Genomic DNA, 27,828 nt, shown 5'->3' with positions numbered 1-27,828 from the left:
TTGTAATTATGACTTTTGCCTTAAGTTTTGTTCCCAGTTCTCTTCCCAACTCTGAGGCCTTTTCTCCCTTTTTATCATCCTCTGCACATCATTACTTGTTTTATTTATGTGCCCTATTGGGCAATTTCATTTCCTTCCATGGCTTTAACTGTATTCTCTGTTAGTGTTCCTGGAACTTTTAAATCTTTCTTACAGACAAAATCTTGATGCTCTTTTTGTACTTTGTTTTGAAAATACACGATCTTTTTCTCAGAAATTATAATAAATATCCCCAACAAACTTTAATAAAGTTTCACCATTGTAGCTCCAGGTTCTTCAACCTAAACCTGTCCAAAACAAAATTCACATTTCTCCTTAGCAAACTTATCCATCTCGGTGTTCACCATTTTGGTTAACAGTGTCACAATCCATCTTTGTCTGTGTTTCAAGAAACCTTTTTGCAAAACGGTTATATTGACATTCTCTTCCTTTCCTGAGCTGAGATCAAAAATCAGTCACTATACAATTCCTACTATGGCCAGAACTAAAGGAATGCAAAACAAGACAAAATACAATCCTGTTCTTTAAGCAGTTAACCAGCAGAAACATACCAAAAAAAAATTTTTAGGTATTTTCCCATTTATAAAACATTTCACAAACATTTAAATTTAATCTTTACGATATTCACATCACCATCCCCATTTTACAGATTAAAAAACTGAGACTTCATTTTCCACTCTTTTTTATTGTTCAAATAAACTTACACAAAAAAGGAAATTGCTCTGTACAGAACAAAAGTCAACAGAGCAGCGTACACAGCCAAACACCAAAGTGCCCCAAAGAGCGTCCTGAATGCGTTCTGGGGCTGTCCACTTAGTGAGGGCGGCGGAACTCTGGACCCACCTGGCCCCCGGCGCCCTCCGGCAGCCCTCGCCCCAGGAAGTCCCTGTGAGGCCAGCCTGCACCCGGCGGGGTCTGCGGGAAAACCTCGCTCTGCGGCTTGGAGTGCGCCTAGCTAGAGCTGTCACCGCTCAGCTCTGGCCAGCTCTGAGGCTGAGTGCAGGCTGGGCCGCAGTCACCGCGCTTCCAGCCTCCCGGATCGCCGACCTGCGGAAAAGGAGCGTACCTGGTGGAGAGGCGGCTAGAGGGTCAGCGGGCCCAGCCGACCTAGAAGGCGAGAAGGAGCCTGGCGGCAGTCTGGCCGACCTCAGCCGCTGCCAACTGCATCCACTACTCTCGGTCAACACCGAGCCACATTGATTCTTCAGATTATACCGGACCCCGAAACCAAAGGCGGAGAGAGCCCGGGTTTGAAGCAAAAAGGGCATCGCGGTGGGGGAGGGGCGAAGGCGGAGACGCGATCTGGGGGCGGGGCGCAAAGGGGCGGGGCCACGTCACCAGGAGGCCGGCGCGAGGGAGCCAGGCGCTCGTCGGGAGGGAGCGGGACACCAGGAGGCGGGCACAAGAGGGCTGGGTGCGCATTACGAAGTGGCGGCCACTAGGGGGCGGCCACGAGGTCACAGCGCGTCGCCAGGAGGCGGGCGCGAAAGGGGCGGGCACGTGGAGCGAGCGCGAGGCGGGGCGCGGCGCGAGAGGGCGGGGCGCGCGTATCGTCGCCGCGGCCGCGTGACGCGTTTTCAAATCTTCAACCGCCGCAGCCCACTCGTTTGTGCTTTTTCCCTTTCCTCCTCCGCGCCTTGGAGCCGGACCCGTCCCCGGAAACTCGGCCCGCGGACCCGGCACCGTGAAAACCTCGGCGGACGAAAGGAAAGAGCGGGCCGTCCTGTCAACCGGGCCGGAGAAGCCTTGTTTTCGCGGCCGTCTGACGCCGCACCCGGGCCGGACCCAGCATGTAGGTGCCGGGCGGCTGCCATGAACTCCGGAGCCATGAGGATCCACAGCAAAGGACATTTCCAGGGTACGAAGCCCCTCCTCCGCCTGCTGTCCCTTTAATCTTCCTCCTGCCATGGTTCCACCATTGATCTTCAAGACTTCTCCCGCCAGGTCCACTGCTGCTTGGCTTTCCTGCTTGTCCTTCTCTGACCTGGAGGAAGGCTCATTCAGGGTTTTGCCTCAGAAAGGGAACGGTTTCCACGGCTCCTCGCGCTCTCCTGTCCCCGTCGCGGCCCCACATTCCCGGTGCGCGGGTGGGTGAAAACCTGCAGCGTGCGGACCCGGGAACCTGCCGGGTCTCGCGGGGCCTTCAGTTTAAAGGCCGATGTGTTTGTGCCTTTTCTCTTCCTCATTAGATTGTATGATTCTGGTTGGGTTTCTTGTCTTTAAATCATAGTTAAGGGACACTCTTTGTATTTCAAACACACCCATTGTTGGTTGCAACTTAATAGTGAGACAAAAGCAAATTTCCATTTTATTCATTTTATTTGGCAAAAACAGTTAAGCATCTGAAGTCATTCCTGTATGTGAGTATGTAGTAAACACCAAGAAATAGATTTGATTCCAAAAATTTAAAGCAGTTGCTTGCATCTGAGATGTTTTCAAAAATAATGGAATGAATGGTGATGTAGTTCTAAATGGACCATTAAGTTCTTTTTTTAAAATTTGTTTTAATTAGTTACACATGACAGTACAATGATCTTGACATATCATACATTTGAATCAGATGGGGTATAATTTCTCATTTTTCTGAGTGTACAGGTTGCAGAATCACATTGGTCATGCCTAAATGGACCATTAAGTTTTTAATATCTATATAAATGTGATTGAAATGATTCATTTAGTTCTTTTTAATAAAAGGCTTTATGTGAAACTTAAACTTGAGCAGTCAGTAAGTCTTAAAGACAAGGTCATTCTAGATAACAGGTTGTTTGGGTTGCTGTTCAACATTGTAAGCACCAATTTTGAATGTATACCAGAGTAGTGGAGGAAGGGCCCCCATGGAGTTTACAAACCTAAGAGTCTTTCAAAAAGGGCTTATGTAGTCCCATGCTTTAATACATTCAACAGGAATTTTTCCTGCTGATTTCAGCTGTTATTTTATAATATGAAATCTATGAACACATGCAGGGCATTTCACCTTTACCTAAAAGTACTACAGAAAAGTGCATTTAAACACTGATGACAAAAATTGATGTAATTATTTTTCTTGAGGTATTATTGCATATGAAATATTTTTAAAATAGTAAAATCTTGTCTGTACAAAACATGATCTAATAAACATTTTTAATAATAGGTGGAATCCAAGTCAAAAATGAAAAGAATAGACCATCTTTGAAATCTCTGAAAACTGATAACAGAACAGAAAAATCCAAATATAAGCCACTTTGGGGAAAAGTGTTTTACCTTGACTTACCTTCTGTCACCATATCTGAAAAACTGCAAAAGGACATAAAGGACCTGGGAGGGGTAAGTGAAAATCAATCGTACACTAACAAGAAAATATTTATAACTAGTATTTTCAAATATGTAATCATTTTAGTTTTTTCATTTTGCAAAATTTATGACCACCTTATCAGCACCAAGTTTAAAATTTTTACCAGCTATTTACAGAAAACCATTTGAGGACTAGAGATGTAGTTCAGTGGTTGCCTGAAAGCATCCCTGGGTTCAATCCCCAATATCAAAAAAAAAAGAAAAGTCATTTGTTCTGACCTTTTATAGCTTGACAAAACTTCAGGTTTCGGTGATTAGTAGTCTTGTGTAAATTAAGTGTGAAAAATGAGACTGCCAGGTATGATAGCGCACACCTGTAATCCCAGCAACTCAAGAGGCTGAGGCAGGAGGATTACAAGTTTAAGGTTAGCCTCAGCAAGTTAGTGAGATCCTGTTTCAAAATAAAAAGGACTGGCGATATTGCTCAGTAGTAAAGCAGCCCTGGGTTCAATGACTGGTACCAAAAAAGAGAGAGAGAGAGACTCCCTTTTCCTATTGGAACTGTTTATTGCCTTCTATATATACTGTTATGTTGTCCTCCAAATAGCAGAAACTCTTTGATGATGATTATTGGGAGACCACATAGAGTTAAATCTTCTTTCCTACCTTATACATGATTAGATGATTCCTACTGGATTTCAAGTTTCAGGTTTCTAAAGGTCATTTCATTCTGAGACTAGAAGCTCAGAAAAACATTTAACAAGTTGCCTAGAACTATTTGTCAATGTTATTTTACTTAACCTAAAGGTCATGTAATAGACTTGCCACCATATTGACTACACACATCACCTATAAAGATTATCTTCACATGTTAAAGAACCTGAGTAAAGTCTCCATTTTAGAAATGAAGTATTTGAGATCCAGAAAAATTAGATGGCTGGTCCTATCAGAGTAATATTAACCTCTTACTTCCCAGAGTAACATAGTACTATAGTATTCTGTTCTTCTAGCAAACAGTGGCTACAAAGTAGCTGTTTAATATAGTTTGACGGCTTTCTCAAATATGATAATCAATCCGTTCTACTAACCTGAGGTTTAATGGTCTAAATCAGTGAGGTTTGTTTTCTTAGCAGTAGAACCCTTCAGACAAAATCATATATAGCAATCTAATGTGGAAAGCCTGTAAAAATGGAACTCTCCCAAAATACAGTGTCTAGGGCAGGAACCACTTGCCCTGGCCTCTTTCTTTTCTCCACTGTCCCCACAACTGTTCCTGAGGTATTCGCAAGAAACAAAAATTTGAATTATTTCTGCCATACATTGAGGAACACTTTAAACTTTATGCTAACATGGTTTAAAATATATCAATGTGCATATTAAGGGCATAAGTTTCCAATTTCCCACCCTGAACTATAGATTTTTCAGTTGAATTTGCTTTATTAACTTCTTATTTATTTATTTATTTATTTTAAGATTTACTTATTGAATTCTGATCTCTCACACACACATACTGTCTTTCTTATGAAATTCAATGATGTTCATTCCTTGGGTGCTGATTTCTGACTCTAGCACATTTCCTGTTTTGGTTACTAAAACAATATTGTCATAAAACTCTCCTCTATGAACTATAAAAGAACCTCGACCTCTGGGTAATTTTAAAAAGTTTTAGGATTCAGTTTTATGAAATATTAATTTTGTTATATATTTCGCTAAGGATTGTACTTTATATTTTTAGTTTTACGTAGGCCTTTTATCTTTTATTGCTTATCTTGCTTTAGATATCATCCCTGATCCTGACTTTTTGTTTAATTGACCACTTTATATATTGGCTTTTTCTAGTGTTGGTAAATTCATGTTAATACCCCATTTATCTCCACAGAGTACTTTTGATAAATTCAGCCACTAAAAGCATAGCAGTAAATTCTGACTCAGTGGGGAAAAATATTTAATAGTGGCTAGAAAAGTAGTAGCTATAAAACCATCTCAGAAGAACATACAACCAGTGACATTTGTAAACAGTTTAGGTTAAAAGAAGGCAGTTGGTGAAGAAACAGAAATGTAAGGGCAAATATTTTGCCATACATATCATGAGTTTGAGTACATAGTTAAATATTTGATATTCATTTTCATGACCTAGAGTTATCTGGAAATAAGTTTTGAGTTTATTCTTCAAAAGGCATAGATTAACAATTTCTAATAAGTTGAAGACCATGATAGAACAAATTCAACAATCATTGGATTGTGGCATGCAAGGCACAGCATTGTGTGTTTTAGTACTTTAAAAAATGAACCCTGTGTCCATCAACCAGCCTGTGTTAAAGTTCTAATCTAGATAGAGAAGGCATGGATACAGTTAATTGTAATACAACATAAAATATCAAAAGGAGGAGGAGATTACTTCCTGCTGAGGAATTGTGGAGCACATTGTACAGATACAATTTGAACTCTGTTGAAAAATTATTTAAGATTTAGGTAGGCATTTGAAAATTCAGAAATTTTTCCACCACTGTCTTCTATGTGCCAGCACTATTTTAGATTGTTGAGGGTATAAAAATAAGTAATGTGTAGTCCAGTCCTCTAAGAACTCAGTCTAGTAGGAACACCAGACAACTAAATAAAATAACTTGTAGTAGAGCATTGTCAAACAAAAAATATGTGGAAATTGTTATTAGAACACAGATAGGAATCATAGCATAGATAATGTTTGAGCTAGGTTTTGAAAACCTTGTAGGAATATACCAGTCAAAATGGACATACATATTAGAGGAAACAGCATATTTAAAATATATGTCAGTATAGGGATTCTTTTATTTTTTTATTTTTTGGTACAGGGATGAAACCCTGGGGTACTCAACCACTGAGCCACATCCCCAGCCCTTTTTTTGTGTTTTTTTTATTTAGAGACAGGATCTCACTGAGTTATTTAGGGCCTCCCTAAGTTGCTGGTGCTGCCTTTGAACGCACAATCCTCCTGTCTCAGCCTCCCAAGCTGCAGGGATTATAGGTGTGCACCACTCACTATGCCCAGCCAGTGTGAGTTTGTTGCGTAACTGCTAATATTGCAGTGTGACTTAAGCAACAAGATTTTGATTGGAGAAATGGCAAGAAATGAAGGTATATTAGTACTAGATTTTTAAGTGTGTTTTATTCTACCAAGGAGTTTTAACTCAAGTCTAAGAAATGGAAAACCAAACAAAATATGTGGCACTAGCATAAAAGATAGACATACAGACAAATGGAGTAGAACAGAGCTCAGAAATAAGCCTTCTATATTTATATACATGTAAGTATATATATATACACATATACACATACATATATATATGTGTGTGTGTGTGTGTGTGTATGTATGTATATAGTGAATTACCAAGACCATTCAGTGGGCAAAACTGGTTTTGGGAAAGGTGAATATCCACCTGTATAAAATGAAGTTGGACCATGACATATGTACAAAAATTAATTCTAATTAGATCTAAGATCTAAATATAAAGGTAAAATTTCTTCCTTTTTTCTTCCCAAAATTCATTCATTCATTCTTTTTTTCTTATTGTACCAGAGATTGAACTTAGGGGTGCTTAATCACTTAGCCACATCCCCAAACCTTTTTTTGAGATAGGATCTTGTTAAATTGCTTAGGGCTCACTAAGTTACTAAGGGTGACTTTGAACTTGTAATCCTCCTTCCTCAGGCTACTAAGCCACTGGGATTATAAGCATGTGCAACCATGCCTGGCTAAAGGTAAAATTCTTAGAGGGAAATCTTTATAACATAGGATTTGGCAATGATTTCTTGGGTATGATGCCAAAATCATAAGCAACAAATGAAAAGGTAAATGTGACTTAGTCAAAATTAAAAACTCTTGTGGCTCAAAGGACACTATTATGAGAGTGAAAAGACAACCCATAGAATGGTAGGTAATGTTTGCAAATTATGTATTTGATAACTGATTAATACCAATGATATATAAAGAACTTATATGGTTCAACAAAAGAAAGATAATCTAATTTAAAAATGGGCAAAAGCTGGATGTGGTGGTACATACTTTTGGTTCTATTACTTGGAGACTGCAGCAAGAGGATCACTTGAGACTACCAGTCTGAGACCAGCCTGGGCAGTGTAGCAAGACTGCATTGTTAAAAAAAAAAAAAAAGAGAGAGAAAGGTCCTAAGGAAACATTTCTTCAAAGAAGATATACTAATGGCTAATAAGTGCATGAAGAGATGTTCAACATCTATAAGCATTTCCCTTAATGCAAATCAAAACTACAATGAGTCATGCAATGAGTTTTATGGCTACTAAGAACCAGAAAATTGTATGTGTTGTGAAGAATGGAACCTTTGTGCACTGTTGGTGGGAATGTAAAATGATGTGACCACTATGCAAGACAGTATTCATGGTTTCTGGAAAAATTAGAAGTTTTCAACAATTCTATTTCTGGATGTATATCCAAAAGAATTGAAAGCAAAATGTCGAAATAATATTTGTATATCCGTATTTAGAGGAGCATTATTCACAACAGACAAAAAGTGGAAACAGCCCAAATGTTCAACAGGTAAATAAACAAAACATTGTATACACATAAAATGTACTATTTAGCCAAAAGAATAAATGAAATTCTGATACATGCTATAACATGAATGGACCCTAAAAACATTTTGGTAAGTGAAAGAAGCCAGTCACAAATACAGGATTCTACTTAAATGAGTATCTTAATCCACTTTCTATTGTTATAGCTGAATAACAAGAGTAATTTAAAGGATTGAGGTTTATTCGACTTCTAGTTTTTAAGGTAGTAAAGTTCACAATTAGGTATCAGCATCCAGTGAAATCCTTGTTAGTGGGGACTATATACAGAACCTCAAATTGACAAAGGGCATCACATAGCAAAATTGATCTTCCTAACTCAGATCTTGTCTCTTATAAAGCCCCAGTCTCATTGATTTAGGGCCTGGATTAGGACCTCATTCAACTTAATTTCTAAAGATTCTTCCTCCAAATGCCAGTCAGAATAAATTTTCACCCTCTTAAATACCCCATAATGGGAATTAAATTTCAAGATGACTTTTAATGAGGGTGTTCAAATCACAATAGTGAAGCATCTAGAATTGCCAAATTCATATAGAGTAAAATAGAGGTTACTAGGGGCTGTGGTGATTGGGAAATAGGGTTATTATTTAATGAGTATCAACTTTCAGTTTGGGAAGATGAAAAAATTCTGGAATTGATAGTAGTGATGACTGTATAACATTGTGGTTGTACTTATTGTCTCTGAATTATACACAAAAAATGGTTGAAATCATAAAAAGAACCTCTGGCATTGCTACAGCCTCATATTTATGAAAATGAAGACAGTGTTGAACATATAAATTGTCATTTATATTTCTGCCTGGCCTTGCATGAATTTGAGTCAAATACCTGGAATATATAAGTTTAATAAAGTTTTTAATAAATTTTATTTATTAACTGATCATTTAAAGTGCATATTGTGGAAAATGGGTGATTTGATTTTTAATGAGCAGTGATTTATTTCTGATTAGTATTTAGTGTTTTTCTGTAACATTTGTGTATTTATACAATATATATTTTAATAATACTCTTAATATTATTCTACTTAGTATTTAATTCTACTTAATCTAGTGTTTTATTTCTGCCCCTAGAGGCAGGTGCTCTTCAATAATATTGACTTTGGTACATGTTTATAAATTTAGGCATTTAAGCATTTGTTTTCAAATATTTTAGTGGGGAAATTCAGTCTTAATGCTGATGAGGGTAAATGTTTCCTCCACCTTATAAGTTTAAACCTTTGGGGATATAACTTCATGATTCAGAGTCATGCTGTATAATACAGTAACCATATATGTGTCTATTTAAATTCATTAAAATTAAATAAAATTTAAAATTCAGTGGCTTGGACATAATAACTATATTTCAAGTCCTTATGGCTACATGTGGCAACTTGTTACCATATTAGGTATGCAAAGAGCATTTCTCCATCATTACCGAAAGTTCTGCATGCCTGCTGCTTATATTGAATCAGAACACTTATATTCAAATTCTTTTATTTACTACTGGTGTGACCTCAAGCAAGTCACTTCAATTGTCTCCTGAAAAATGTGGATAATATTAATACTATGGGGTTGTTACATGGATTACATTGATTAGGGTAAAATACTTGCTGTTGTGCTTTTAGAACTCTCATTATATTTCCATAGAACTCCAGATTGAGGAAAATATAGACTTGAAAACACCATTTGCAAGATATTGTTACATCAATTGAAATTTTATATTGTGCCTAGTGTATGAAACAAGTATGGTTTTTATTACATAAAAATACTTTGTTTTCCTCTAGCGAGTTGAAGAATTTCTCAGCAAAGATATCAGTTATCTCATTTCAAATAAAAAGGAAGCAAAATTTGCACAAACATTGGGTCGAATTTCTCCTATACCAAGTCCAGAATCTACATATACTGCAGAAACCACTTCACCTCATCCCAGCCATGATGGAAGTTCATTTAAATCTCCAGATTCAGTAAGTCTCTTTAAATGATGGAAGTTCATTTAAATCTCCAGATAGATTAAGTCCTTTTAAGACTCTCAGGCTGTAGCCTGAACATCTCATGATTTTCAGTAGCATGCTGGCAGCAGAGTTCACTTGGGTAGAAAAGTTATTGTGGCTTTCTAGTTAATAAGGTTGCTGTCTTTTAGAAAGGTGATTTTTTTTTTCTTAATAGTATAGTGCAGTCATACCCTGTTGCCTAAAATGTGCCCTTGTACTTGAAGATGGGTTTTATTTTTTAGAGTAATTGACAATTAAAAAATAATAGCAGCTTATTCCTTTAAAGAAGAACTAGAAACCTTTTTTAATTTTAGACCAGGGGTAAGCAAACAGACCAAATTCAGCCTGCTGCCTGTTTTTTGTATAGCTTTGCAAACTAAGCATGGTTTTTAAATTTCCAAATGGTTGGTAGAAAAAAATGAAACAGTATTTTGTAACAAGTAGAAATTATATGAAATTCAGATTTCTTTGCTTGTAAAGTGTAATTAGAACATAGCAGTACCTGTTAGTGTAGGTATTACTTATGTTTGCTTTTTTCTTTAGGCAGAATTCAATCATAGTAATAGAGACCATATGACCTAGAGAGCCCTTTGCATAGAGAGGTTACCACCCCCATTATAAAATTATTGATATATCTAACACTTCATTAATAAGTTGGAAGATACAAGTAAGGACAAATTTATTTAATTGGTTGTGGGGAGGTAAGAGATTGAAAGAAAAAATTCATTTATTGAAAGAAAAACTTCATTTATTCTCAATTTTAGATTGAAATGAACTAAATTGTGATTTTTAAATATATTCCTTTGTTTACTATAGTTATTTGAGAAGCAGAAATGGGAAAACAGGTATAAAAAAAGAATTACAAGGGAAAATCACTTGAAAAAGAAACATATGGAAGGAAAAATAGTCAAAGAAGTGAAAAGAGATAAAGAAGGCTTATGCATTTTTTCAATTAATACTTTTTTGAAGCAAGGAGATAATACTAATGATTGATTCCCAATTAATTTTGCTCATCATATTTCAACTACTTTTCTTGGTATTTTATTTAAAAAGGAATATAACTTGTAAATATAGTATATAAAGTTTGTATTTTTTCTTAAATCTTCATTTTAATAAACTGAAGTGTAAACTAGGTAATTATAAGTATAAAACTTCAATGAAACCTATTTTTCTTATTGAATAGAATTTACTGCAGAACTGAACTCTTGGGTCTCATTTGGTTGAATTAAGTTGCTCCGCGAAAACAAAAAACAAGAAGAAACAAACTTTTTCTTTTTTTTTTTTTTTAATATTTTTAAAGTTTTTCTCAAAGGATCACTGTTACAACTCTTTACATGTTTGTGTATTTTGGACTTTATAGGTTTGTTTAAGCAGAGGAAAATTACTAGTTGAAAAAGCTATCAAGGATCATGTAAGTAGGAACTTTAATTTCACACTGTCCCCAACCATACAATATCATGTTCTGTAGGGATCTAAATTCATCCATTGACAGATTTTGCTTTTAGTTTTTTTTTTCCCCCCTGATATTTGAGCATCTTGTTTATAAAAGATGATATTCCGGGGTAGAATTGAGTGCTTTTCTTTTAATTAAAAAAAAAAAAAAATTACAGCTGGGTACTGTGGCACATGCTTGTAATCCCAGCAGCTCCTGAGGCTGAGTGAGGAGGATCATGAGTTCAAAGCCAGCCTCAGCAACAGTGAGGAGCTTAGCAACACAGTGATGCCCTGTTTCTAAATAAAATACAAAATAGGGCTGGGAATGTGGCTCAGTGGTTGAGTGTCCCTGAGTTCCATCCCTGGTACCAGAAAAAAAAAAAAATTACAGCAGTTTAAACAAACACTCTAGTTGTTTGCAGTTTAGTAAACTTGTTTTGCTCTATTGAGAAAATAATTAAACTTGGCATTTTAAAATGATTCTCAAAGCTTAAACATGATCTTCAAACGTAATGTTTACTTGTATTCTGCTTTTGGTATAGCCAAATATTCAGCTTGTTTTTCATAGTTTCTGGTATTTTCAGAAAAATCAAAATAAATTTGTTCCTTTAAAAAATTAACACTGTATTTTTTTACTAAAAATGCAACTGGATATTATAGATATCCTTGAAATCTTCCTTTCATTCATTTTTAATAGTAAAAGTGTAAGTTGCAGCATGTATCTCCTTTACAAAGAACAGAATTTGCTTTTCATGGAAAAACATCCCCATCTTGTGGTCTTTTAAATTATTGTTGGAAACTTTTGAAATTTTCCTTAAAGTATGCATTGAGTTTTTTCAAGAACATATTACTATATTAAACAGGATTGATTTTAGAAATACCAAAAGAAAAAAATGAGGTCTTCATTGCTATTATAATTCTATATGACCTGTTATGAATAAGTGACATTAAGCTTTTTTTAAGAAAGTAGCTCATTTTTAATAGCAATTTTCTAGAAAAATCATCAAACCTTATTTGTTTGTTTTTTAACAGGATTTCATTCCTTCAAATAGTATATTATCAAATGCCTTATCATGGGGAGTAAAAATTCTTCATATTGATGGTAAGAATTTTATAATTGACTTTTGACAATTTTGGGTATAGGACTTATGTCCATCCTTTGGTTCCTGGCTTTACCTAGTGAAAACTTTTATAATACTTATAATGGTAAATCCTTCATCTAAATTTACTACAACTCTAAGAAAATACTGATGTTTCACTCCAACTTGGAAATTATTAATCATAAGCCCTTTCTTTCTTTTAATAAAGACATTAGATACTACATTGAACAAAAGAAAAAAGAGTTGTATTTACTCAAGAAATCAAGTACTTCCATAAGAGATGTGGTATGTTGTCTTCTTTAATTGTTAAACTAGTTTTTAAAAGTGGTCAAGTTTTGTTTTTTGTTTCATTTTTAGTCTTTATGTATCTGTGAAATATTTCCTGCCAGGTTCAAAATATTGTCAGAATCTCAGGGGTGAGTTTGTGTATTGTATGCATGTTTCTGAATTTTTGTGTATGATTTAACTTTAGGATTGTACTCATGAGGAAAAGTTGCCCTTGGGATAGTGGAGTGACAAATGAGTTTTGGTTTTTATTTTTTACTTTCTTTTTGGTTGCTAGTAGGTTTTTGTTGTTGTTGTTTTTATACATACACATATAAGCATATGCATATCTCACACCCATACAGATATTATTATTTTTTTAGTTGTAGATGGAAACAACACCTTTATTTTATTTTTATGTGGTGCTAAGGATCGAACCCATGCCTCACATGTTCTATGCAAGCATTCTACCACTGAGCTACATACAAGCCCAGCCACCTGCTATTGTTTTTTATAGGTACTTTTGTTTACTCTGTAAAATAAAACTAAAATAGTCTATTGCATAAGAAATTCCTAATATAAATAATGTATTATTTTTTAGAACCAAATAGTGAATATAGTATGATGATGGTGTAACAAAATCTTGTATGGCTATATAGTCTGACCTTAAAACGAATACAGTAAACCTTCCTTTGATCCCACATCCCTACCTACTATCCAATCTTTATATCACTCTTTTCATTCATGCTTCTTAAATCTCTAATATTTTCCATTCACTTTTCAACCTATAAGATATGAAACTCCTGACCAATTTGCTGAATCAATTTGATATTTTTTAAAACCAATCATATTGGTTTTCTTAACCATTGTCCATTCTGTCCTTGCACTTTTCTAATCTCTCCTGGAATATTTCATTTCGTAGCTGACTTTGGCTTTCCTCATATGTCCAGACCATTCTTTTGTGGTCTGCTTTGGTTTTCCTCATTCAGTCCTCAAGTAACTAGGATCCAGACGAAAATAAATTTCATAGGAAAGAGTGTATAAAAACATGAAAACACAAATAAGTAATTTGGCATGTTTGGGCAATTTCTTATTAGTATAATACAGCTTGATAATTGAGTGGGATATCACTTTGTACAACGCCAGTAATACTAAAAGGTCTCTCTTGATTTTACCTCAACTTATCCCTGACGTTCTGTTTTGTATTTCCTCAATCTTTTTTTTTTTTTCTTTCTGTTTTTCATTTGGAGATAGCTGTTCACTTATCTTTGAGTTTACTGACACTTCATTCTGTCATCTACATTCTATTAAGGCCATCCAATGAATTTTATATCTCCTATAATGTATTTTTCAGTCCAACAATTTCTGGTGAATTCTTTTTTCTACTGATAACTTATACTTTTGTTTCATTTTAAATGTGTTTACCTTCACAGTAATTGTGACATTAGAAATATTTTGGTCTTAGAATCTGATTATTGTTTATCTTCAATAATTGGTCATTTTTTCCTGTTTTTTTTTTAATAAGCCAGATAAGTTTGCATTTTATATATAGGATACTGTAAATGTTATGTTGTGTAGGCCTCAGATCTATTATAATAGTCTAGAGACTGTTGATTTTGTTTTTGCGATTGTTTTAGCAGGCAGTCATCCCAGTTTTGTTCAGCCTCTCAGTTCTGTCTTAATTTTTGTGGGTGGTTGTTCTAATTTGTTTCAGTTTTCAAAAACAAGTGCTATTGCTTCTTTTACTATATTTTTAAACACATTATTTTCACAATTTTTTTAAGGGAAAAAGAGTTGGTATTGGAACACAAAAAACAAGAAGTAAGTATTTTGATACCCATAAATATATATGGTTTATACCTATAAAATAGAATAAATCACATAAAGATAGTCTAATATCATGTAAATAGCTCTTTAAATTGTTTTGTTTTTAGGGGATTCCTGGTTATTTTTAGAACATGTACTCCCTATGACAGTCTGATGAAGCCTATGGAGCCCCCTCCCTTGGATGATATTTCTTAAAACACTTTTTTTTTTATCATTACATTATTAAAAAATCAATTATGTTGACATTGATTTATGAAAGTTATTTTAATTATGAAGTAGTGCTATACTTGCTTTTTATTGCATATTGAAAACAAGGTTCTATCAGTTATTCTGATTGCTACTGTAATTTTTAAAGTGATAAGCATAAACAATGTTTTGATATATCTATAACAACCAGTATACTGTGAAAATACATGCTATTCCATTGGTAGCAAAGTTATAGTAGTGTCAGTGCTACTGTGATCTGTTACTTACATTTATAATTGGAGGAAATGTTAAGTATCAACTAGAGGGTAGTGAAAATAAAAATGTAACTTTTCTATGTCAATTCACATTCCTCCTATATTCTATTCATAGACCCTTTGGGAATTCCATTTAGTTTGAGAATCTCAGAATATGGCCAAACCTTCTGAGATTTTTGAAAATGGAGTGATATTGGAATGGCCTTCTCCTTAGGATTAAATCTTTGAAATGAATAGGTTATTTCTGGTTTCAGGGGGGTTTTGTCAAAGTGGTTTTATTTGAGTGGGGATCCTGGATTTGCAGCTCCATAATATTATGTTTTCTATGTTCTTAAGCAGGAAGACTCAAAAAGCCTTTTGTAAAGGTAGAAGATATGAGCCAGTAAGTATCTTAAGTGTGATAAATATGACTTAGATGCAGTTTTAAAGGAGAAAATCTCTCTAAATTAATGAAGCTATTTCCATTAATACTGTTAGTTCCTTTATATTACATAAGTGTGCATGTGTCATTAATTCATTTGCGCTTAAGGACTGGATTTAATTTCAGTATATTGTAGATGTCTTTGAAGTATCTGGTTTAGAGCAATCATGAGTCCAGCTCGTTTTTTAGCATTTCAAATAATTGTTCTCTACAGTACCATATGATTTAGAACTACAACTTAAAGATCACTCTTACATTTGTGAAAATAGGTATTAGATGCTATTTGGAAATATAAAATTGAAATATAACATCTAGTATGGAAGCTTTCCTACACTTTGAAGTTTTATAGAATAATTTTGGTGAAAACTATACATATAAATAAAGTAGTTTGGAATAGAAGAATTAGATTTCTTTCTTTTCAGTTATTTATTTAAACATGTATAGTTCTTTTGGGTGCTCACTGAGGTTACAAACGTGTTGAAACTTCTTTTGATGAAATGTGTTACTGTGAAGAAAAAGTGCAATTCAGAGTTAGGCCTATAGAAAACACCAATAAATGGAAAGATCGCCACATTTATGGATTAGAAGACTTAATATTGTTAAGATATTGATTAACACTACCAATGCATTCTATAGATTCAGTGTCATTCTTGTCAAAAATCCTAATGATGTATTTTTTTTATTGTTTTGTAGAAGTAGAAAAACCCATTCAAAAATTTAGTTGAACTCTCAAGAATCCCCATATATCTAAAACAGTCTTGAAAAAAGAACAAAGTGAAATTTCTCACACTTCGTGATTTCAAAATTTATTACATAACTACAGTAATCAAAAAGTTTGGTACTGGCATAAGCTCAGCCATATAGGTAGTTTACAGAGCCAGGAAAAAACCCATCACACATGATCAAATCATTTTTGCCATAAGGAGGGCATTGAATGGAAAAGAACCATAACAAAAACTGGGGGGGAAAACTAGATATCAACATGCAAAAGAATGAAGTTGAACTCTTATAAGACCTAAAACTATAAAGCTCTTAGAATAAAACACAGGATAAACATTTCATGACATTGGATTTGTTGATGGTTTTTTTAGATATGATATTTAAAAGCACAAGCAGCAAATAAAATAAAAATAATTGAAATGTATCAATTGTAAATTCTGCACATCAAATGACAACAGTTAAAAGCTAACCTAAAGAATGGGAGAAGGTAATTGCAAATCATATATCTTATGAGGGGTTTATATCCAGAATATATAAAGAACTACAATTAAAAGAAAAACATTACTCAACAAACAAAACCCCAGATATAACCTGATTAAGGAATATACAAAGCACACTTTCTCAGTGATGTATGCATGGCCAACCAACAAATGAAAAGATATTCAAAATCACTAATAGATAAATGCAAATCTAAATCAAACAATACCACTTCATATCAATTAGGATATCCACTTTTTTTAATTTAAAAAATAAAATAAAGGTAAACGTTACTCAAATCCATCAGCAAATGAACAAAGAAAACAAGATGTGGGAGATATATACATATGTATACACAAAACGATATAGTAAGTCATAATAAAAAATGATGACATGGATGAAGCTTGAGGACATTATTCTAAGTGAAAGGAGGTAAGACATTAAAATTGGTTTCATTTAATGTAGATTCAACCTACAAATTGGTTCTATTTAATCACAGAAGCCTATTTGTTTTTTCTTTTAGACTTTATAGGCCATTTTATCTTCAGATGACAAATATACCTTTTATAAACTACTCGATTCAGAAGCCCTGCAGTCCATATGATGTAGATAAGCCATCTAGTATCCAAAAGCAAACTCAGGTTAAACTAAGGTTGGTTTGAATCATTACCTTTACAAGGAATATTCTTAAAGGTTATCATCTCAAGAAATTATTTCTTTATAAGCAAATATTTGAAATGGTTCATTTTATTTCATGATAGGGATGATGTTTCTGTTTCTAATCACTATTCTGCTTACTTTTCATTCCTTGTATATTTGTAATGACCCTATGCTTGAAGTTTGAATCTATTTTAAGTGCATCATGTTTAGACTTTAGTTTGCAGAGGAGGGAGATGGAGAGGAAATGTTTGCAAATAATGCAAATGGGTATTTTTCTTTCAAGAACCATCTGAAGTATGCTCCAGAATATTTAGTACATTCTTATTTTGCTTTTAAATTTCTTTTAAAAATATATGGGCCAGATGTGGTGGCACAGGCCTGTAATTCCAGCAACTTGGGAGGCTGAGTCAGGAGGATTGCAAGTTCAAAGGCAGCCTTAGCAACTTAGCAAAACCCTGTCTCAATAAATAAAAAGGGTTGAGGATGTGGCTCAGTGGTTTTAAGACCTCTGGCTTAAGTCCTCAGTTAACCTCTCCCCACCAAAAAAAATTTGCCAGGCACAGTGGCACAGTCCTGTAATCCCAGTGACTCAGGAGACTGAGACAGTAGGATCACACATTTGGGGCCAGCCTGGACAACTTAGAAGCAATGTCCTGTCTCAAAACAAAAGGGTTATAAATGTAGCTAAATATAGTGTCCCTGGGTTCAATCCTTAACACCCCCCAGGAGAAAGAAATAAATGTGGGTAAAAGTACTTGCTAGTAATTCAGTTCTGTGCAAATTATGTAGATCCTGTGTAGGACAGTAAATTTTGAAAATTATTCTTTAGATTTAGCAGGGTTTTTTTTTAACCATTTCTATCTATCTCCAGAATTCAAACGGATGGCGATAAATATGGTGAGACCCCAATCCAACTCCAGTTGAAAGAGAAGAAAAAAAAAGGATATTGTGAATGTTGCTTACAGAAATATGAAGATCTCGAAACAGTAAATGTGATTTTATATTTAGGGGATTAATGTTTCAGAAACTCTGAAGAATATTTGTAATTTAAATTTTAACAACTTCTGATTGTGGTTTACAACTTGATAATTACAAATAGGTTTTTTTTTTTTTTGTAGGTGAACACAGTACCTTTATTTATTTATTTTTATGTGGTGCTGAGGATCGAACCCAGGGCCTCACATGTGCTAGGCAAGCGCTGTACTGCTGAGCCACAATCCCAGTTCCTACAAATAGTTTATATTTCTTTTTTTTTTTTTTTGATAGAAATATCTAGAAATATCTTAAATTTTGAGAACCCAAAATAATTTGAAAATATTTGAAAAATAATCAAGTATATGTAGAGAATGTCATATCATTGCTTTGGAAAAACTAAACCAAACCAAAAAAATAAAGATGTTGTTAGTAATTTAAACCAGCCAAGGAATATTTAACTGATAGAATAGAGAATTATTATGTAATAAGACTTGTGTATATTGAAATAAGCAAGAGGAATAGTCTCAAACTGATTGAGTCAATGAAATAACACATCATGGTGGCCTGGACTAAGCGTGGTAAAAGAAGTGCTTGAGACATGCTCAAGATTATGGGTATATTTTAAAGTTGGGGCTGAAGAGGATTTGCTGATGGGAGTAGCTATTGGCAGTGAGAGGAAATGATGAATCACACATAAAGTAATCTGGGCCTGAAATTTTTTGCTTCTTATTTACTATTGGGAAGAAAAGAGTTGAAAACAAGTGGAGAATTCTTGAGGTAGCAGGAAGATCAAATAGAATAGTTGGCAGGGCATACCAGATAGAGTTTTAAAGATGGGGGGCTACTAGTTTAAATATTTTTAGTTATAGATGGACACAATAAATTTATTTATTTTTATGTGGTGCTCAATACCAAAGAAAAGGAACAGGAGCTTTGGACCTAGGTTCATTAGATTTGAATCCTGGCTTCTTGTCTTGTGTGTCCTTAGACAGAGCCTGACACATAGTAAATGCTTATTAATGTTATTATTTGAATGGTTAGTTTTTATTTGAATGGTTTATTTTTAAGATAGTACATAGAAAGCCAGGTGTGGTGGCTCACCCTTGTAGTCCCAACTATTTCAGAGGATCAGTTAAGTGCACAAATTCAAGACCAGCCTGGGCAAGATACTATCTTTTTTTGTTTGTTTGTTTTATTTTTTAAATAACATGACAGAGGAATGCATCACAATTCTTATTACACATATTGAACAATTTTTTATACCTCTGTTTGTATATAAAGTATGTTTACACCAGTTCATGTCTTCGCACATGTACTTTGGATAATGACATCTATCACATTCCACCATCCTTGCTAATCCCTGCCCCCTCCTTTTCCCTCCCACCCCTCTTCCCTATCTAGAATTCATCTATTCCTCCCATGCTCCCCCTCCCTACCTCAAGATGAGTCAGAGAAAACATTCGGCAGTTTTGGGGCGGGTGGGGGATTGGCTAACTTCACTTAGCATTATCTTCTCCAGTGCCATTCATTTACCTGAAAATGCCATGAAGAAACTACCTTAACAAAAATAGATAGCTATGATAACTTGGTTTGGTCTGGTTTGGATTAAAGATGTTGGGAAAGCTAAAGAAAAAGAATAAATTTTTAAAATATCTGATTCATAAAGTATCTGTCTTCATACTCTTAAGTTGGAGTTTTACAACCCTAAATGATATTAGTATGTATATGTGTGTTTTATTTATATAATAAAGGGGAAATATGGTTTAAAATTGCATTTAATCAGAAGCTAAAATGTTTCAAATATTTTCCTTTCCCTCAAATCATTTTGAAATTACACATTTGTCCCAAGATTTACTTCACTGTTATAATGATAGAATAATCTAGAATGGCTTCTTTTCGTGATATTATTATGTGATTCTCAGAAAATGTTAATTCTGCAAAAAAGTTGTTCAGTGGTTGTCACAAAAAAGGAAAATTAGTGAAAGTTGATGTTGGGAATGGAATTCATTTAAGATTGTGTCTTTGAGTTTTTCATTTGTATGTTTTTTTAGTCATTAAGAATAAAGAAGGGGGGCTGGGGCTGTAGCTAACTCAGCCTCACATGTATGAGGCACTGGGTTCGATCCTCAGCACCACATAAAAATAAAAAAAAATAAAGGCATTCTGTTCGTTTACAACTACAAAAAAAAAAAAATTAAAGAAAAAGAATAAAGAAGAGGCTGGGGTTGTGGCTCAGTGGCAGAGAACCTGCCTCACACATGTGAGGCACTGGGTTCGATCCTCAACACCACATAAAAATAACAGAATAAAGATATTGCATCCATCTATAATTAAAAAATATTTTAAAAAAAGAATAAAGAAAATATTCTTTTGTTTTAAATCTTAGGTTTCATAATGACCGAGTTCTACCTGTGCCAATCCGTTTAACAAATATTTTTGAATCAATAAAAAGACCTTCCTTGTACATATTATGGTCAGACAAGAAGATAAATACAAAACATATATTTGCAAACATGATGAATGTCACAAAAGTGAAGTATAGAGTGCAATGGTAGTAAACAGTGCAGCTAGGGGTGAGGGGTGTAGGTTAGTGGTAGAGGGTGTGCTTAGCACACACGAGACTCTGGCTTCAATCTCCAGCAAGCACCCAAAAAATAAAAAAGTAAAAATAAATACTGAGGTTAGTTAACCAAAAGTACTACAGAGAAGCCCAACAGGGAAAGCTATATTAAATCAAGACCTAAAGAATGAGTAAGAGCAACTAGGTAGAAGTAGAAGGAAACTACATAAAAATTTAATATTGCTTTACTTAATTTGCTTAGGTGGTTAAGGGATTTTTTTTCCTTCTAGAATATACACTGAGTCTGACTTTATATATTTTACCTTTATTTTAAAATTTTAATCATTTCTCTCTTTTCTTATATTATTGGCCATATATAATTTGTATGTGGAAAATATTTCAAGTAAGAAAGAATACACATGTATTCTATGCATGATTTTGTGACCTGTGAGAATTTGGTTTTTGGCAATGTAATCAAATCATCAAAAGTTAAAATTTTGTAATGGTGCTTTTAAATAACAGTGTCCTAATTAACTGACAGTTGATAGAATTAGCCTGGAAGTCCCACTCAGAAGGAACTTTGTTTCCTGTGAGTTTCATCCTAATATTCTATGAACTTCTTTTGTTGTTAACTTTTAAGATTGAGAATAACTTCTTACCCTGTATTAAGAGTACTGGGTGATGGACATAATTTTGTTTGATCATTCTTGAATGTTTTCTTTGGTTACAGGTCTTTACTTTTTAATAACTTCACAGCATTTAATGTGGTTTATTTATTTAGTCTTATTGTACATATTACATGTAATATTCCATAAACCCTACATTACTCACTTAGATGGGGAAAGGTGTCTTACAAAGATATTAGTACACAGTGAATGTTAAATGTTACTGTTTTTCTTCCCTTTCATTCTTTTTCTGATAATGTTTCTTTTCACTTCTGTTGTAATCACAAATTAGTATTTGTCACAGACAAAAACAAAAATTTTAATGGATTCTAAGAAGTAATTTGTTTTATTTCTTGACATACTTTTAAGTCTAGTAAGAGGTTTTGAAGTAGTTAATATAAACCTAACTTTACAGACATAAAAATGTTAGAAATTCTGAACAAAAAAGCATATGTTGGTTTAAAAATATAATTTTTGTGATATATTTGTTTGTTTGTTTTTAGCACCTTCTTAGTGAGCAACACAGAAACTTTGCACAGAGTAACCAGTATCAAGTTGTTGATGATATTGTATCTAAGTTAGTTTTTGATTTTGTGGAATATGAAAGAGACACACCTAAAAAGAAAAGGTAATTTATCAAAGTTTTATAATAATTCTAGATTATTAGACTATTTTATTACACTAAAAATCAAAGTTTACTTGTTCACAGAAAGGATATGTATTTTCAGGATATAAGTATGGTTAAAGACTAATAACTTCTTCCTCTACTTCCTACTTTAGTTTTAGTCTCCTTGACATGGTTTAGAAAAGCAGCTGACAAACTTTTTCTGTAAGAGCCAGATAGTTTATATTTTATATTTTTTAAACTGTAAGATCTTTGTTACATCTGTACAGCTTTGCTATTATACAACAAATATGGCTATTTTGCAACAAAGCTTTACTCACAAAAATAGACTGAAGGCTAGATTTTGCCCAGACTCTATAATTTGTCAATCTGTGGTCTTAGAATCATAAAGTTTACCATCTACTTAGACTAAAAAGGCTTTGAACTTTTAGTTAATCTTATGGAGTTTTGAGAAACCTGTCTACTTGCCTCTATTAAGGCTTATCAATACTATCATAAATATTTTTGCTTAAATTCTATTGCTTATAATGAGTTTTAACTATGAATACAGTCCAGTTCAATATACAGTGACAGCACATTGACAAAAAGTGGTCCTGATTAGATTTTTCCCATTAATCTAAATTTTAAAAAATGCTTTCATATGGATATACTATAGAGTTGGTGGTAACTCAAAGTTTATTCAGTGTATTTATATATGTACTGTTATTTACTTAAATATTTTTTGAGATGTTGATGGACCTTTATTCATTTATTTACATGCGGTGCTGAGAATCAAACACTGTCCCTCACACATGCTAGGCAAGTGCTCTACTGCTGAGCCACAACCACCGATAATTCTTTTGACTCTAGGTAAAACATTTTGGGGGGGTTTGTTTGTTGACTTTTTTTTTTTTTTTTTTTTTGGTACTGGGGATTGAACTCAGGCATTCAACCACTGGGCCACATCCCCAGACCTATTTCACATTTTATTTGGAGACAGGGTCTCACTGAGTTGCTTAACACCTCACCATTGCTGAGGCTGGCTTTGAATTCGCGATCTTCCTATCTCAGCCTCCCAAGCTGTGTGCCACTGTGTCTGGCTGGTAAAACAGTTCTTAAATCTCATATTTCTGTAACGTTCAGAATGGTTCATGACTGAATCACTAATACGGCATTTGCAGGCTTATTTCCAACTATTAAAACTGTAGGGCTCCTGTAAGAGCTTTCAATTCCCTAAAACCTCATTCTGCAGCAAAATTCACAAAATTCTGAACTACTTGTTGGTGTTATGAGCTGGATACCCCATAAGTAAGTTACTTCCCTGCTTTTTTTTTTTTTTTTTTAAGTGGGGGGATTGAACCCAGGAGCATTTCTACCTCTGAGCTACATTCCTGGGCATTTTAATTTTTTTATGTCAAAACAGGGTCTCACTGAGTTGCCTAGCTGGGCCTTGCACTAAGTAATACTTATGTTTCAGCCTTCCACATTACTGCAATTATAGGTGTGTGCCACTGCACCTGGCGATCTGGGCCATTTTTACTTGTGGGGCCAGTCTTCTAAACATTGGCTCCCTCTTTTTAAGCATATTGGACTAGTATTTCTGTTTTTCATCATCCTTTTTATAAAATTTTTTTTCTTTTTTTCCCTTGTGCCAGGACTCCAACCCAGGACCTTATGCATGATGGGCACAAAGGAAATCTTAAGTAAAAGTATAAACAAAAATAGACATAATTTAGTATTGTCTAATACAAACCAGGATCCCAAGAATATGAAGATGCTCCATGAAGAAAAGGGTTTCAGGTCTTAGAACCATAAAGTTTACCATCTACTTAGACTAAAAAGGCTTAAAACTTTGTTTGAAATTTAAGGTTTACCAATAAGTATAAATATATTTAAGTTTCTAGCTCACATTGGTCATTTCTAAGAAAAATGAGGAGTGAAATGTGCACGAATATAAATTATAGCAGGGCACAGTGGTGCGCACTTTTAATTTCATCTGCTCAGGAGGCTGAGGCAGGAGGATCGCAAGTTTGAGGCTAGCCTTAGCAACTTAGTGAGGCCCTAAGAAATTTAGTGAGACCCTGTCTGAAAGTAAAAAGAATTAAAAGGATTGGGCATATGCTTAATGGTGAAGCACCCCTAGATTGAATCCCTGGTACAAGGAAGCTGGGGTGGAATTTATACACACAAACACATCAAAGCACAGAAATTATGAAATTTTCAGTATAATAAAAATTAGGATCCGACCCAGATCTCTTACTGTCATCTTTGGTTTACATGATTAAAGTAGTTTTAAACACCAAGTTCAAAGTTTTGGTTATCCCTGGGAAGGAGGAAGAATGTGGATGAAAAACTTTAAAAGATAACTTTTTGGGACTGGGGTTGTGGCTCAGCGGCAGAGTGCTCGCCTCGCATGTGCAAGACCCTGGGTTTGATCCTCAGCACCACATAAAAATAAACAAATAAAATAAAGTTATTGTGTCCAACTACAACTAAAAAATAAATTTTTTTAAAAAAGATAACTTATGCTATTTGATTTCTAACTAAGGAATTTGTTTTCATAGCAATTAATTTTTTTTTCTTTTCTAATTTTTTCCTTATAAAGAATAAAATACAGTGTTGGATCCCTTTCTCCTGTTTCTGTAAATGTCCTGAAAAAGTCTGAACCAAAAGAAAAGCTTGAATTGCAACATATTTCTCAGACAGACTTCAGGGAAAATTGTGCACAGGTGATCAAGCAGAATTTCCTGTATGAAGAAACCCAGGAACCTGAACAAAAGCTTGAGTTTATTTCAGAATCCATCCCTTGCCTGTCACAAGAATTGAGAGGACTTAATGAGAAAATGATGGATGAATGTTCCATGTTAAGTGCAGCTGAGAATGACATACAGCAGAATTTTGCACAGCTACCTCCACATAAAAATAATCAGGAATGTATTCTTGACATTTCTGAACATAAATTAATTATAAATGAAAATAACTTAGAAGAACTAAGGGTAGATCACTGTCCATTTAAGCTACAAGCATCTATAAAAGTTTCTCATTTCAATACAGATAATAGTGCATCACAACCAAAACAAAAGTCAGATACTGCACTTTTTCTATCAAAAGACATAAGGGAAAAGGACCTTCATTCAGTGTTTGGTGATGCTCCTGGTCTGATAACAATAAATTCAAAAGAACACCTGACAATAAAGACAAAAACATCGAATAGTCCTCCTGAAGAACTCAATGAATGTGATGTCAAGAATATGGATAATGTACCGTCTAGTAAAATCCATCGAAAAGTAAGAATATTATTAGGACGAAATAAAAAAGAAAATCTGGAACCAAATGCTGAATTAGATAAGAAAAGAACTGAATTTCTTATTACACAAGAAGAAAACAGAACTTATAGTTCACCAGTACAATCTCTAATGGACTTATTTCAGACAAGTGAAGAGAAATCAGAGTTTTTAGGTTTCACTAGCTATACTGAAAATAGTGGTATATGCAATGTTTTAGATGTTTGGGAAGAGGAAGGTTCAAATAGTGTGTTAACGTTTTTCTCTTCTTCAACTTCTACATTTACTGGCTTTTAGTCTTTAAAAATGTATACTTTTTATAAAGTGATAAGGATCATATTCTTGAAATTTTTACAAATATAATTCTTAGGGGTTTTTTTTGCCAACTTTGTTTACAGAGCCAAATGTAAATTTTAATACAGATGATGTTTGTGATTTTTTTACAAAATTGAATACCTTTTATAAAAAATTATAAAATAAATTTGACTCATTTTACATACTATTTTCATAGTTCTTTCCTGAGAGTTAAAATGAATATTATTTGGGGGCTGGGGTTGTGGCTCAGTGGTAGAGCGCTTGCCTAGCATGCATGAGGCACTGAGTTTGAACCTCAGCACCATATGAAATATAAATGTATTGTGTCCCATCTACAACTAGAAAATTTCTTTTTAAAAAATGGATATTGTTTGTTTGGTCACTGCTTTGGGTGAAGTTTTGAGAATATCAAAAAATTAAGCATTATAAATTTGGATATTCTAGTTATATCTTTTGTCTATTAAAATAGATTCTTGGGCTATAGATGTATCTTGGTAGTAGAACACTTTCCTACATGCACAAGGTGTTGGGTTCAAACACACACACACACACAGGCATAGACTCCCTTGATAATGTGAAATTATTGCCTTTAAAAACAATATTTATATGGAAAGGGAAAAATACTAATTTCTATGTATAAATTCTGGAGTTATTAGAAACATTGGAACTTTATTGTGACCTGGTTGGATCATGCTTGTACTTTGGCATGAATTAGATTTTTGTAGGGTAAGAAGTAATGAAGGAGCCTCTTGTAGTGGTATATGCCTGTAATCTGAGCTACACTGGAGGCTAAGGCAGGTGGATTGCAAGTTCAAGGCCTGCCTGTGCAACTTAGTGAGACCCCACCTCAAGATTAAAAAAAAAAAATCTGGGAATATAAGTGGTAAAGTATCCCTGAGTTCAATCCCTGCTGCTACAAAAAAAAAAAAAAAAAGTCAAAAGTTTTTAAAAAGTTAACAATGCTATCACATGGAATAGAATTATGAAAGGAAAATGGCATTGAACTATAGATTAATGCTTTGAAATACATGTGAGGATTGCCTTGATCTTGTCAATAAAGTAATTTGGAAAATAGAAAATTCAAGTGTAAGAAGAATTTTGACTTCATAGATAATACTTTTTGCCTTTTGATATATTTTTATAGGAGTGAGGCATTTACAACCAATGACATCTTTTTCACAGTAAAATATTTGTTGTCAGGCGTAGTGCTACACACCTATAATCCAGGTTTAAGCCCAGCTTGAGCAACTTAGACCATGTTTCATGTTCAAAAAGAGAAAGGAGGTGCTAGGATTGTGGCTCAGTGTTAGAGCGTTTGCCTAGCATGTGCGAGGCTCTGGGTTCACCACATAAAAATAAAAGGTATTGTGTTCAACTACAAGTGAAAACTATTAAAAATAAAAAGGGATAGGAAATGCAGTGGTGCAGTGTCCCTGATTCAATCCCTAGTACTGAGGGTTGGGGGGAAAGTACCATTAAATTTATTACAAGTAACTAAAAATTAAACTTGGTTAATAGTGTTAATCAATTTGGTAATAGGAGATGAAAGGAAAAATGGCATTGAACTATAGATTAACACTAACCTTTTATGATTCCAAATATAGGATTAGTTCATATGATTTCTGGTATAAAAGTACTTAGACAAGATCAAAGAGAAAATAATGACTTTCCAACAGCTTTATTATTTATACCATTGTAAGTTACTATTGTAGCATTTTCTGTAACAAATGCATGTGTATATGTGAATCTCAAATTTTGTATACAGCCTTATAAAATCTTGGAAACTTAGAAAATTGCAGGTTTATCTGTCCTTCAGTTAACTTGTATTTTTCAAATTTTCCCAAATAATTAGGAGATATATATTTTGCCTTATGATACTTTGGTATTAGAGTAATGGTCTCATCAGTTTTCAGTGGTGGTGTTTGCCTCACAATTGGTCAGTACAATTTTGCCTCAGTTGTATTTAGTAAGAAGAAAAAGACTCAAGCTGAAACGAACCCTCTATTACATTTTATTTTGACATTATTTTTTAACTACTATTTTGAACATCAGACCTTTAGAACACCCCTAAAATCTTAAACAAAAAAACGTTTAAATTTCAGTTCCCTTGGAATAGTGCTATACTAATAGTGCTATACGTTGTAAGAGGGCTCTCACATAAAGTTTGTATGGGTTGAGCTGTGCAGACAGGCATCT

General features: G+C 34.1%; 2 protein-coding genes across 3 annotated transcripts in view; one reads left to right on the top strand and one right to left on the bottom strand.

Annotated features, from left to right (window-relative positions):
* Slc25a40 (solute carrier family 25 member 40) overlaps positions 1–1,193 on the bottom strand; it is a 48,960-nt gene extending 47,767 nt beyond the window's left edge. Inside the window, exon 1 of the mRNA XM_027956125.2 lies at positions 1,106–1,193. The gene's annotated coding sequence lies outside the window, so the exon portion shown is untranslated. The remainder of the gene's footprint in view (positions 1–1,105) is intronic.
* A 395-nt stretch (positions 1,194–1,588) lies between these two features.
* Dbf4 (DBF4-CDC7 kinase regulatory subunit) lies at positions 1,589–25,734 on the top strand. Of its 2 annotated transcripts, none has more exons than XM_071607475.1 (12): positions 1,589–1,897; positions 3,170–3,342; positions 9,659–9,838; positions 11,226–11,276; positions 12,332–12,401; positions 12,608–12,684; positions 14,448–14,484; positions 15,291–15,333; positions 17,093–17,221; positions 18,101–18,215; positions 21,933–22,057; positions 24,639–25,734. In XM_071607475.1, the coding sequence occupies exons 1-12, from the start codon at positions 1,852–1,854 to the stop codon at positions 25,612–25,614; spliced, it is 2,022 nt and encodes a 673-aa protein (XP_071463576.1). In that variant the 5' UTR covers positions 1,589–1,851; the 3' UTR covers positions 25,615–25,734. The 2 variants fall into 2 exon arrangements, with proteins under 2 accessions (XP_071463576.1, XP_027811903.1); XM_027956102.2 differs by having other exon boundaries at positions 15,288–15,333.
* The last annotated feature ends 2,094 nt before the right edge of the window (positions 25,735–27,828 follow it).

This window comes from Marmota flaviventris, chromosome 1 (assembly GCF_047511675.1).
Source record: "Marmota flaviventris isolate mMarFla1 chromosome 1, mMarFla1.hap1, whole genome shotgun sequence".
In the NCBI taxonomy this organism is placed as follows: domain Eukaryota; kingdom Metazoa; phylum Chordata; class Mammalia; order Rodentia; family Sciuridae; genus Marmota; species Marmota flaviventris.
The sequence above is the reverse complement of the archived record's forward strand: the minus strand, read 5'-3'. Positions and strand labels throughout refer to the sequence as shown.

What these genes read in the sequence shown, in the direction of transcription:
- Dbf4 (XM_027956102.2), top strand. Translation starts at nt 1,852, where the DNA reads ATGAACTCCGGAGCCATGAGGATCCACAGCAAAGGACATTTCCAGG. An exon ending in CAGCAAAGGACATTTCCAGG is followed by an intron (nt 1,898 to 3,169) that starts GTACGAAGCCCC and finishes TTTTAATAATAG; the next exon opens with GTGGAATCCAAGTCAAAAAT. An exon ending in CAAACTCAGGTTAAACTAAG is followed by an intron (nt 17,222 to 18,100) that starts GTTGGTTTGAAT and finishes ATCTATCTCCAG; the next exon opens with AATTCAAACGGATGGCGATA.